The 9,310-nt window shown below is 60.8% G+C and overlaps 3 protein-coding genes across 3 annotated transcripts in view; 2 read left to right on the forward strand and 1 right to left on the reverse strand.

Annotated features, from left to right (window-relative positions):
- Window positions 1-2,741, forward strand: part of VSIG10 (V-set and immunoglobulin domain containing 10) — an 11,161-nt gene extending 8,420 nt beyond the window's left edge. Inside the window, exons 6-9 of the mRNA XM_014961190.1 lie at window positions 487-597; window positions 1,050-1,062; window positions 1,938-2,098; window positions 2,236-2,741. Coding sequence (XP_014816676.1) covers window positions 487-597; window positions 1,050-1,062; window positions 1,938-2,098; window positions 2,236-2,306 — 356 coding nt within the window. The 3' untranslated portion in view covers window positions 2,307-2,741. The remainder of the gene's footprint in view (window positions 1-486; window positions 598-1,049; window positions 1,063-1,937; window positions 2,099-2,235) is intronic.
- Window positions 2,742-4,750: 2,009 nt separating this feature from the next.
- On the forward strand, window positions 4,751-7,793 carry CFAP73 (cilia and flagella associated protein 73). Its single transcript, XM_014964914.1, has 7 exons — window positions 4,751-4,825; window positions 5,993-6,098; window positions 6,220-6,324; window positions 6,394-6,594; window positions 6,720-6,941; window positions 7,371-7,529; window positions 7,628-7,793. Exons 1-7 carry the CDS (start codon window positions 4,773-4,775, stop codon window positions 7,772-7,774), a joined length of 993 nt encoding a protein of 330 aa, XP_014820400.1. The 5' UTR covers window positions 4,751-4,772; the 3' UTR covers window positions 7,775-7,793.
- A 560-nt stretch (window positions 7,794-8,353) lies between these two features.
- The window catches only part of DDX54 (DEAD (Asp-Glu-Ala-Asp) box polypeptide 54), a 7,336-nt gene continuing 6,379 nt past the window's right edge, over window positions 8,354-9,310 (reverse strand). The window contains 2 exon segments of the mRNA XM_014964900.1: window positions 8,354-8,656; window positions 8,757-8,860. Of these exon segments, the coding sequence (XP_014820386.1) occupies window positions 8,433-8,656; window positions 8,757-8,860 (328 nt within the window). The 3' untranslated portion in view covers window positions 8,354-8,432.

The raw sequence follows: 9,310 nt of genomic DNA on the forward strand, positions 1-9,310 counted from the left end.
AGTTGTAGAGGGCAATGAGGTCTCCCCTCAGCCTCCTCTTCTCCAAACTAAACATGCCCAGTTCCCTCAGCCTCTCCTCATAGGACTTGTTCTCCAGGCCCCTCACCTAGATGGAGGACTGGATCCCAGGGTGAAACGCCCTGATTCCCCTCACCTCAACATGACAGGCCTGAGAGAGGAGCATCCTTGGTCTGTCCTGTAGGTTGTGGGTGCAGAGGAGCACCTCCAAGGCTCAAGGTGCAACGGGCAGGGGTTGAGTTGCTTTCACTAAATGCATGTGAGCACAGAAATGACGGCCTTGTTACGGTTTTTTCCACGTCAATGAAGCACGAGTGACTGAAACTCTCCCCCTTGGGCTGGTGGGCCTGTTGCAATGATGGGAAATGGGATCCAAGACAGCGCCGAGACCTGCTGTGTTGGTTGCACGGAGATCTCCTCATCCATCCGTGATCCAGTGACAAGCTGTGTCTCCTCTTCTCTCCACAGAGCCGGTGAACATTGTTGGGGTTGTGGCTGCAGTGCTGGTCCTGTCCCTGGTAGCTGTTCTCACCGTCGTCATCGTCATCTTGTACTATGATCCCCTCCTGTGCCTGAGAGGTAGGAGCTCTCCTCTGCGCCAGCCAGGGAGGGGGTTGCTCCTTCCTGGGGTGGCCTGGTTTTATCCCTACCCTCCTTGTCCCTTCTGGTGCTCTGAAATCGGCCACTGGTGATCACCCTGGCCCCTGGGTCTCATCCTGCTCCTGATCAAAATTCCATCAGCCCTGGAGGCAGCTGGGTTGGAAACACAAGGCCCTTCCCCAGCTGAGTGCTTCGGGCTCCTTCCCCTTGCCCTCTCCAGGGAGCTGTGCTCTGATGGCCTTTCTGCCCTTTCTTTGTGATCCCTGACACTCTCCTTGTGTACGTGGGCAGGTCACCTTCACGTCCATGCCTCTACACGTGGCTGCAGGCAGAATTGGCAGGGATTGGGCAGTAGAACCAGCAGTGTGCTGCCCAGGGGACTGCACTGGGGACACTAACACTCTTTTTTCCTTCCCTTCTCTCCCTTTCAGGTGCTGCATTCAGGTGAGTGTTGATTTTCCTCAGCAAAGTCCTCCATGGCCTCACTAGTCCATCTCCTGGCAGAGGTGACCTCCCTGTAGGGCAGGGATCCCCCTTGGAGGCAGGAGGTGTCCCCGCAGTAAAGCTGGCCTTAGGTGGGAGCTTCTCCTCCTGAGGGAAGGGGATGGTGGGGCTGGGTGAGACTTGGCGTGGGTGAGGGACCAGGAGGGTGGGGAGAGAGGGGAGCAGTTGGTGTCAGAGCGGGGCTGGCATCTCTTTGGGGTTCATGTGGGAGGAGGCTGGGCAGGAGAGAGCAGCTCTTCGGTGCAGCTGAGCCCGGAGACTTCAAAGGTAAATAGAAATGGTGATCTTCTGCAATGCTGGGTGGGTGTTTGCCCATGTCCTTCCCCCTCAGGAGGGATGTCTGGTAGCTCCACGTGAACAAGTCCCTTCTCAGAGTTCAGCTGCACCAGATTCCTTTTCCGTTTCCTCCTTGCACCCCTCCTGGCCCCGCTCCCTTCTCTTGCCCCTGTTGGTTCTGTTCTCACAGAAGGGAAGACTCTTTTCTGAGGGCCTCCATTTCCCCCCTCTGTGTGGGAGGGAAGAGTAACTCTATTCAGGAGGAGCTTGTGTGGTTCAGTACTTGAATATCTGTGAAGTGGTTGGAGGACTTTGGAGGAAGCATGGGAAGTGGTGCAGAGCGCTGGTGGTGGTGTTGCTGCCAGCAGGGTCTGAAACATGCTGTTCTTTGGACACGGTTGGTGCAGGATTGGAAGATTCCATCAAAATGGGTTGTTTTGATGCAGGGGATTGTTGAAGCCAGGGGAGGAGCAGGCTGGAGGGGTCAGGACAGGCTGACGGGCCTTTCAGCCCACCTCTGCTTGCTCTGCTGTTCACAGGAACCAGGACTTGGGTGATGTCTTAGTGCTGGTGGACTCCGAAGATGAGGATGAGGGGAAGGGGGAAGAGGAGACCATGAACGGCTCCACCAAGCACAAAGCAGTGGCACTTGTCAACGGGAGCAGCGTCCCAGCTGCTTACCTCAACTGCCTTATGGAAGGTGAGCCCTGGTGCCTGCCCTGGGCCGAGTTTTGGGTCAGGAGCTCATCTCTGGGTCTTCCTCAGCTGCTGGGGGAGGGAGGGACTCCTGTCTGGCTGGTTGGCCCTTGCTGAGCTGCTGCTGTGTGCCCTGTGTAGGTGACGATGGCGAGGAGCACAGCAGGGTCTCTCCACAGGAAAGGAAGGAAGAAGATACGCGTGGCACGTAGATCCCATCCCTTCCTGCAGAAGCACGTGGAGCTGGACATCAAGCATGTCCTGGTTGCCCTGTGGACGAGCGCGGGCCGTTGGTGTCCCTCAGCAGGCTGGTGTGGTCAGGGCATCCCCACATCTTCCTCCACTGGCCCCTTCCCCAGCTCTCACCCCATCTGTCCCCAGCCCTGTTTCTCCATTTCTCCTCTTTTCATCTTCCCCTTTGCCTCGGGTGTCCTTTTTAACACCCAGCGCAGGCAGAACCAGGGAGGTGGGTCCCAGTTGCCCGCTCACCTCGATGCCTGTGGCGGACTCAGACACCAGTACGGTGTCCCAGTTGCCATCAGCAGCACTGGGAGTGTGGGGAGTGAGATGGAGACAGTTGCCATGGGGCCACCGTGGCCCCGGGATAACGAGACAAACAACTGGTGCACGGGCAGGACGTGGGTGGTGCTGAGCGGGCCGTTGGTGTCCCTCAGCAGGCTGGTGTGGTCAGGGCATCCCCACATCTTCCTCCACTGGCCCCTTCCCCAGCTCTCACCCCATCTGTCCCCAGCCCTGTTTCTCCATTTCTCCTCTTTTCATCTTCCCCTTTGCCTCGGGTGTCCTTTTTAACACCCAGCGCAGGCAGAACCAGGGAGGTGGGTCCCAGTTGCCCGCTCACCTCGATGCCTGTGGCGGACTCAGACACCAGTACGGTGTCCCAGTTGCCATCAGCAGCACTGGGAGTGTGGGGAGTGAGATGGAGACAGTTGCCATGGGGCCACCGTGGCCCCGGGATAACGAGACAAACAACTGGTGCACGGGCAGGACGTGGGTGGTGCTGACTCTTGGGAGGCTTTAATTGGGTTTTTTATTATAAATATCTTTTTTTTCTCCAAGTCTGTGTGAAATGTTGCTCTGTATCTAAGCTGGGAGTTAACCTGTACCTCGCGGTGGGGTTTTGAGGGGGAGGTCTCAAAGCGTGGAGGGGGGAACTAGGCAGGAATTACACAGGGAAGAGAGGAGGATCCTCAGGGAGGGGGTCAGGACAGCTGACTCTTGGGAGGCTTTAATTGGGTTTTTTATTATAAATATCTTTTTTTTCTCCAAGTCTGTGTGAAATGTTGCTCTGTATCTAAGCTGGGAGTTAACCTGTACCTCGCGGTGGGGTTTTGAGGGGGAGGTCTCAAAGCGTGGAGGGGGGAACTAGGCAGGAATTACACAGGGAAGAGAGGAGGATCCTCAGGGAGGGGGTCAGGACAGCTGTAGGGGGGGACTGTGGGGTGGGTAACGGTGGGGCCAGAGTGGGCAGGAGGGATGGAGGGACAGGTCCAATCTGAGCGCCCTGGGGAGGTAAAGGAGAGGTTGAGAAGGCACCATCATGGTCAGTGAAGAGGAGTGGGGAATATGGCACAGGGGGAGAAGTGGGAGATTGGCATGGATGGGTGGGAATGGCCAGACAGAGCAGGGTGGGATCATGGAATGGTTCCGGTTGGAAGGGTCCTTACAGACCACCCAGTGCCACCCCCTGCCCTGGGCAGGGACACCTCCCACCACACCAGGTTGCTCCAAGCCCCCTCCAACCTGCCCTTGAACCCCTCCAGGGATGGGGCAGCCACAGCTTCTCTGGGCAACCTGGGCCAGGCTCTCACCACCCTCACACCAAACCAGTTCTTCCCCACAGCTCAGCTCCATCTCCCCTCTTGCAGTGTCAAACCCTTCACCCTCGTCCTGTGGCTCCCTCCCTGATCCAGAGTCCCTTCCCAGCTTTCCTGGAGCCTCTTTAGGGACTGGAAGGGGCTCAGAGGTCTCCCTGGAGCTTTCTCTTCTCCAGGCTGAACCCCCCCAACTCTCTCAGCCTGTCCTCATCGTGGTGGGATGGAGGGTGGAGGTTGGAGGGCTCTGAGTGTGCTGGAGGGGAACAAACTGTCGAGTTGGGGGTGAAGGAGCACGTGGAGGGTGATGGAGAAGTGAGCGCACGAGGGATCAAGTGCGTGTGGGGGACAACGGGGGGATGTGAGCACCCACATGGGGGGAGTGGAGGGGACCTGGTGGCACACGGGAGAGACGGAGGGGACCCGAGGGCAGGTGGAGTGGGTGGGAGACATTCCTGGGGCACTGTATGCACTGGGGGTCTGAGCCCTCCCTGGGGTGTGGGTAAGAACGGCGTGAGGTGGAGGAGATCTGAGGAGGTACAGGGGAACCTGGGCACTTGGTGGGACATCGGTTGGGGACCGGTTGTGCGCGGTGGTCTCTGGTTGGAGGTTTCTGAGGGGCTGGAGTGTGGCTAGGGGGCTGTGAGTGGGACCGACCTGCACGCAGGTCCCTGTGCCCGGCTCCCTCCGCTCTCACCAGCGATGCTGGAGAAATCCCAGGGAGCTGTGGGAGCCTCTGGCTGCCCCTGGCAACACCCTGCTGTTGTGCTGCCGCCATCTCGGCTTCCCCACGGCCCGGCTCGTCTGTGCCGGCCCCTCGGCAAGGAGGAGGAGGCACCGGGCGAGATGGCCTTCAACCTGGAGGAGTATTTGCAGAAGGCTTTCCGGGACAAGCTGCGGTGAGTGAGACCCCCTCCCCTGTCCTCCCCCCGGTGGGTGCTGCTGGCTGGAGGTGAGCCAGGGCTTGGCAGCAGGGCCAGCATGTCCTCTGTCCCCAGGTGTCTCCCACCGCTGGGTTCTTGGGGTGCTGCTGCCAGGGTGGGTGTCACTGGGTGGGTGCTGGGTCCCCAGGCTGTGGTGTGTCCCCAACTTGGGCACCCAGGGAGGAGAGGGCACCCTGGTGATTGTCAAGACTCCATCTGTGCCCCATCCAGAGGTGCCAGGTGACAACGTGCTGCCCGTCACGCTCCTGGGTGGCTTCCACGCAGGTCCCCTCCCCGGCCCTGGGAGCAGAGCTCCTGCTGCCACCCCATGGCAGTGGGGCCAGCATGTCCTGTGTCCCCGGGTGTCTCCCACCGCTGGGTCCTTGGGGTGCTGCTGCCAGGGTGGGTGTCACTGGGTGGGTGCTGGGTCCTCAGGCTGTGGTGTGTCCCCAACTTGGGCACCCAGGGAGGAGAGGGCACCCTGGTGATTGTCAAGACTCCATCTGTGCCCCATCCAGAGGTGCCAGGTGACAACGTGCTGCCTGTCACACTCCTGGGTGGCTTCCACGCAGGTCCCCCCCCCGGCCCTGGGAGCAGAGCTCCTGCTGCCACCCTAGAAGCGGGGAACTTCAATAGCCTGTTGCCCCTCTGTGGGTTGGGGGGAGGCAGGGGATTCTCTGGGGTCTAATCAGAAAGCTGAGGTTGTCCCATGTCCCCCCTGGGACCCCCATGTCCATCCCTGGGGTGCTGCGGTGGGGCTGGGGGTCTCTGAGTGAGGGGAGAGCGGGTCAGCCCCCCTGTCCTGAGCCCCACCAGGCACCGGTGGTCCCTGGGGGGGTCCTACAGAAGCGGGGAACCTCAGAGCCCGTTGCCCTTCTGTGGGTTGGGGGGAGGCAGGGGATTCTCTGGGGTCTAATCAGAAAGCTGAGGTTGTCCCATGTCCCCCCTGGGACCCCCATGTCCATCCCTGGGGTGCTGCGGTGGGGCTGGGGGTCTCTGAGTGAGGGGAGAGCGGGTCAGCCCCCCTGTCCTGAGCCCCACCAGGCACCGGTGGTCCCTGGGGGGGTCCCAGCCATGCCAGGTGCCCCTGCTTGGGCTGTCCCCACCAGGTCACGATGACGACCTCTGTGTCATCCATAGCAGGACGGTGCCAGCGTGGGACACTGCCATGCTGCTGCCCTCCACGCGCCTGCTGCAGAAGAGGCGGGAGATGGCAGAGGTGGAGCGGGCGCTGCAGAGCCAGCGGGAGGTAAGGGGGACCCCCAGCCCTTCTGTGTGCCCCTGTGGGGGACAAGCACCTGGTGGGCACGTCCCCAGATGGTGCCCGTCGCTGCCTGGGGCGATGCTCTCAGCAGCCGGGGGTCCCGCAGGAGTTTGGGCAGAGGATGGAGCGCCTGGCGCAGCGCCGGCAGCAGCTGGGACAGCGGGAAGAGCAGCTCCGGCACGTCGTCCTCAAATTCGATGCCTTCCTCAAGGTGGGGAAGGGGCTGTGGGGGGCTGGGCTGGCCATGGGTGGCCACGCTGACCCTGTCCCCGTGCCACAGGCTTCGGCGGCGAGGGAGGAGCGGGCACTGCGGCGGGCAGAGGAGGAGCGGGCGAAGGTGGCGAGGCAGGAGGCTGAGACCACCCGCCTGCGCCAGGAGCTGGAGGGGCTGCTGCAGCTCCGGGAGCGCCTGGCCCGGCGCCTGCGGAGCCTCCGTGGCTTTGAGGACTACTTGCAGGGCGTGCTGGCCAGGATGGGGCAGGTAAGGGTACCACCCATCCTGCCGTGCCACCCTGCGTGTCCCCAAGCCCCTTGTGGGGGCTCAGCCCTGTGCAGAACAGCAGCCCCCCAAACCCCTGCAGCTTCTCAGCCCCTCCTCTTGCCCAGTTCCAGGACATCCCGGCCATGCTGGCCCATTTTGGGGCGCTGGTGGAGACACGGGCAGCCCTGGCACAGCAGGCAGAAGCCAGGCAGGAGCAGCTGGCCCAGGGCCGGGCACTGCTCCGGGAGTACCAGGAGGAGGCCAGCAGCGAGCTCCTGCGCACCCAGGACGAGCTGACCCAGCTCCGTGCACGCCTGGAGGCTGCCCACCATGACATGCTCCAGCAGGTAAGGAGGGACCTGGGGTGCCATCCCTGGAGGTGTTCAAAAGAGGGGTTGATGTAGTGCTGGGAGGTATGGTTTAGTGATGATCCTCCTTGTTTGTTGTGTGGGTGTCTATTTTTGTCAGTTGAGTTGACGGTTGGACAAGATGATCTTAAAGGTCCCTTCCAACCTAGAAGATTCTGTGAGTCTGATTCTGTGCCCAAGGGAGAGGGGCAGCAGAACAGCCCCCAAACCTGCTGCAGATGCCCAAGGTGGTGGTGGGGGGAAATCAGGTGGCACCCCCTGGGATGAGCTGGGAGTGCCTAGAAAGCATCATCAGCAACTGGGGGGACACAGCCAGGACTTCTGGGTCCCCCATTCTGGCTGGGGGGGTGCAGGGGACACAAGGCAGTGGCTGTAGGAGACCTAGAGCTCTCTGTCACTGTCCCCCAGGAGTCCCGCTGGGCCCACATCCAGAGCACGGTCACCCAGAAGACCCTGCTGCTGGGGCAGATCAAGCTGGCCGTGCTAAACCTCTTCCAACTCGCCACCGCGCAGCTCAAGGTCCCCACGGACGTAGCCTTGGAGGACACCGAGGCCCAGCTGGACACGGTCAGTGCAGCCCTCTGCCCTGGGTGATGGGGCTGGGGGGACACGCGGGGACATCCACACCTTTGGATGGCTGTGGCATCAGGCTCCCATCTCTGCAGGTGCTGCTCTGCATGCAGGACCTGGCTGCCATCTGTGCCGAGCTGTGCCCCAAGGAGGCAGGGCCGTGTCCCCCACGCTTGCCTGCAGCCACCAGCACCCGGCCACTGCGCCAGCGGGGTGCCAGGGTGCCCCCGGGCCAGGAATAGCCCTTGGACTCCCCAGAGAGCAGGACGGTGGAGGAAGGAGGAGCTGCTCACCTTCAGTATGAGGAAGAGGAGGCTGAGGGGAGACCTCATCACTCTCTACAACTACTTGAAAGGACACTGTAGAGAGGTCGGTGCTGGTCTCTTCTCACAGGTAATTAACGACAGAACGAGAGGGAACGGCTTCAAGCTCCAACAGGGGAGGTTTAGACTGAACATTAGGAAGGAATTTTTCACAGAAAGAGTGGTCGGGCATTGGAACAGGCTGCCCAGGGAGGGGGTTGAGTCACCATCCCTGGCTGTGTTTAAGGGCCGTTTAGATGCAGTGCTGAGGGACATGGTGTAGGGGAGGACTTTGTAGAGTAGGGGAGATGGTTGGACTCGATGATCCCAAGGGTCTCTTCCAACCTGAATGATTCTATGATTCTATGTTGGTATCTCCAAAGGCATCTCCTACCAAAACTCAACCCAGCTGTGGACCCACAGCCTCCCTTGTTTTAGGACTTTGCCTGGGGGTGGCCCGAGGGGGGCAGGAATTACCCCAGGCACGATGCTCATGGCAAGGACAACGAGGAGCCGGGATGCAAAACTAGCTGAGTATTTAATGTCCCCTTCCCCGGCACCCAGCCCGGGGGCGGCTGTGGGGACACGTCCCCCTCCCTTACATCTTCTTCCTCATCTTGCCCTTCTTGGTGCCCCCCACCCGCCGTCCAAAGGCCATCTGCCGCAGCTCCCGCACCCGCTGCCGGTTCCGGGCCTTCAGGCGCTTCAGCCCCCCGCTCTGCAGGAAGCGCTGCTTGGCCGCCTTCTTGCGCTGCTTCAGGATCTGCTGCTTGTTCTTCAGCTCCGAGCGCACCTTGCCCTGGGCCGGGGGCTGCCCTGCGCCTGGGAAGTGGGGGGGGGAACACAGCCAAGCTCAGCTCAGAGGGCAAAGTGAGGTGAGGGGGGATGATGGGGGAGCTCTGTCCTTCCTCCAGGTACTCACCGTGCCCGCGCCTGTGCTTCCCTCTGAACCGCTCCTTGCCTTGTACATCTCCATCATCATCATCCCGCTCATCAATCTTGTATTTCTGCTTCCATTTTTCATAGCTGGGCCGGGGTGGGTTAAGGGAATGGGCCGTGACCCCTCCAATCACTCAACCCCCTCATCATGGACTCCGACCATTGTCCCTCCCCAGGCCACTGCCCCGGCAGGGGATGGCTCTCCAGGAGCAGGGCATGATGCCACACAGCTGCTGGGGGGGTCCATCCCCACTCCTCCTCACCCACAGAATCACAGAATCGTAGCGGTTGGAAGGGACCTCAGAGATCATTGAGTCCAACCACAGGAAAAAAGAAAACACCACCACCCACCCCCTAAACACACAACAACAACAACCAAACCAAAACCATCACCCACCCACACAACATCCCACCACAAACCAATAATCTTGGGCACTAGAGCATGCCCTGAAGAGCCATGTCTACACGTTTCTTAAATACCTCCAGGGATGGTGATTCCACCACCTCCCTGGGCAGGCTGTTCCAGTGCCTGACCAC

This window comes from Calidris pugnax, unplaced genomic scaffold (genome assembly GCF_001431845.1).
Source record: "Calidris pugnax isolate Ruff unplaced genomic scaffold, ASM143184v1 scaffold32, whole genome shotgun sequence".
NCBI lineage: Eukaryota > Metazoa > Chordata > Aves > Charadriiformes > Scolopacidae > Calidris > Calidris pugnax.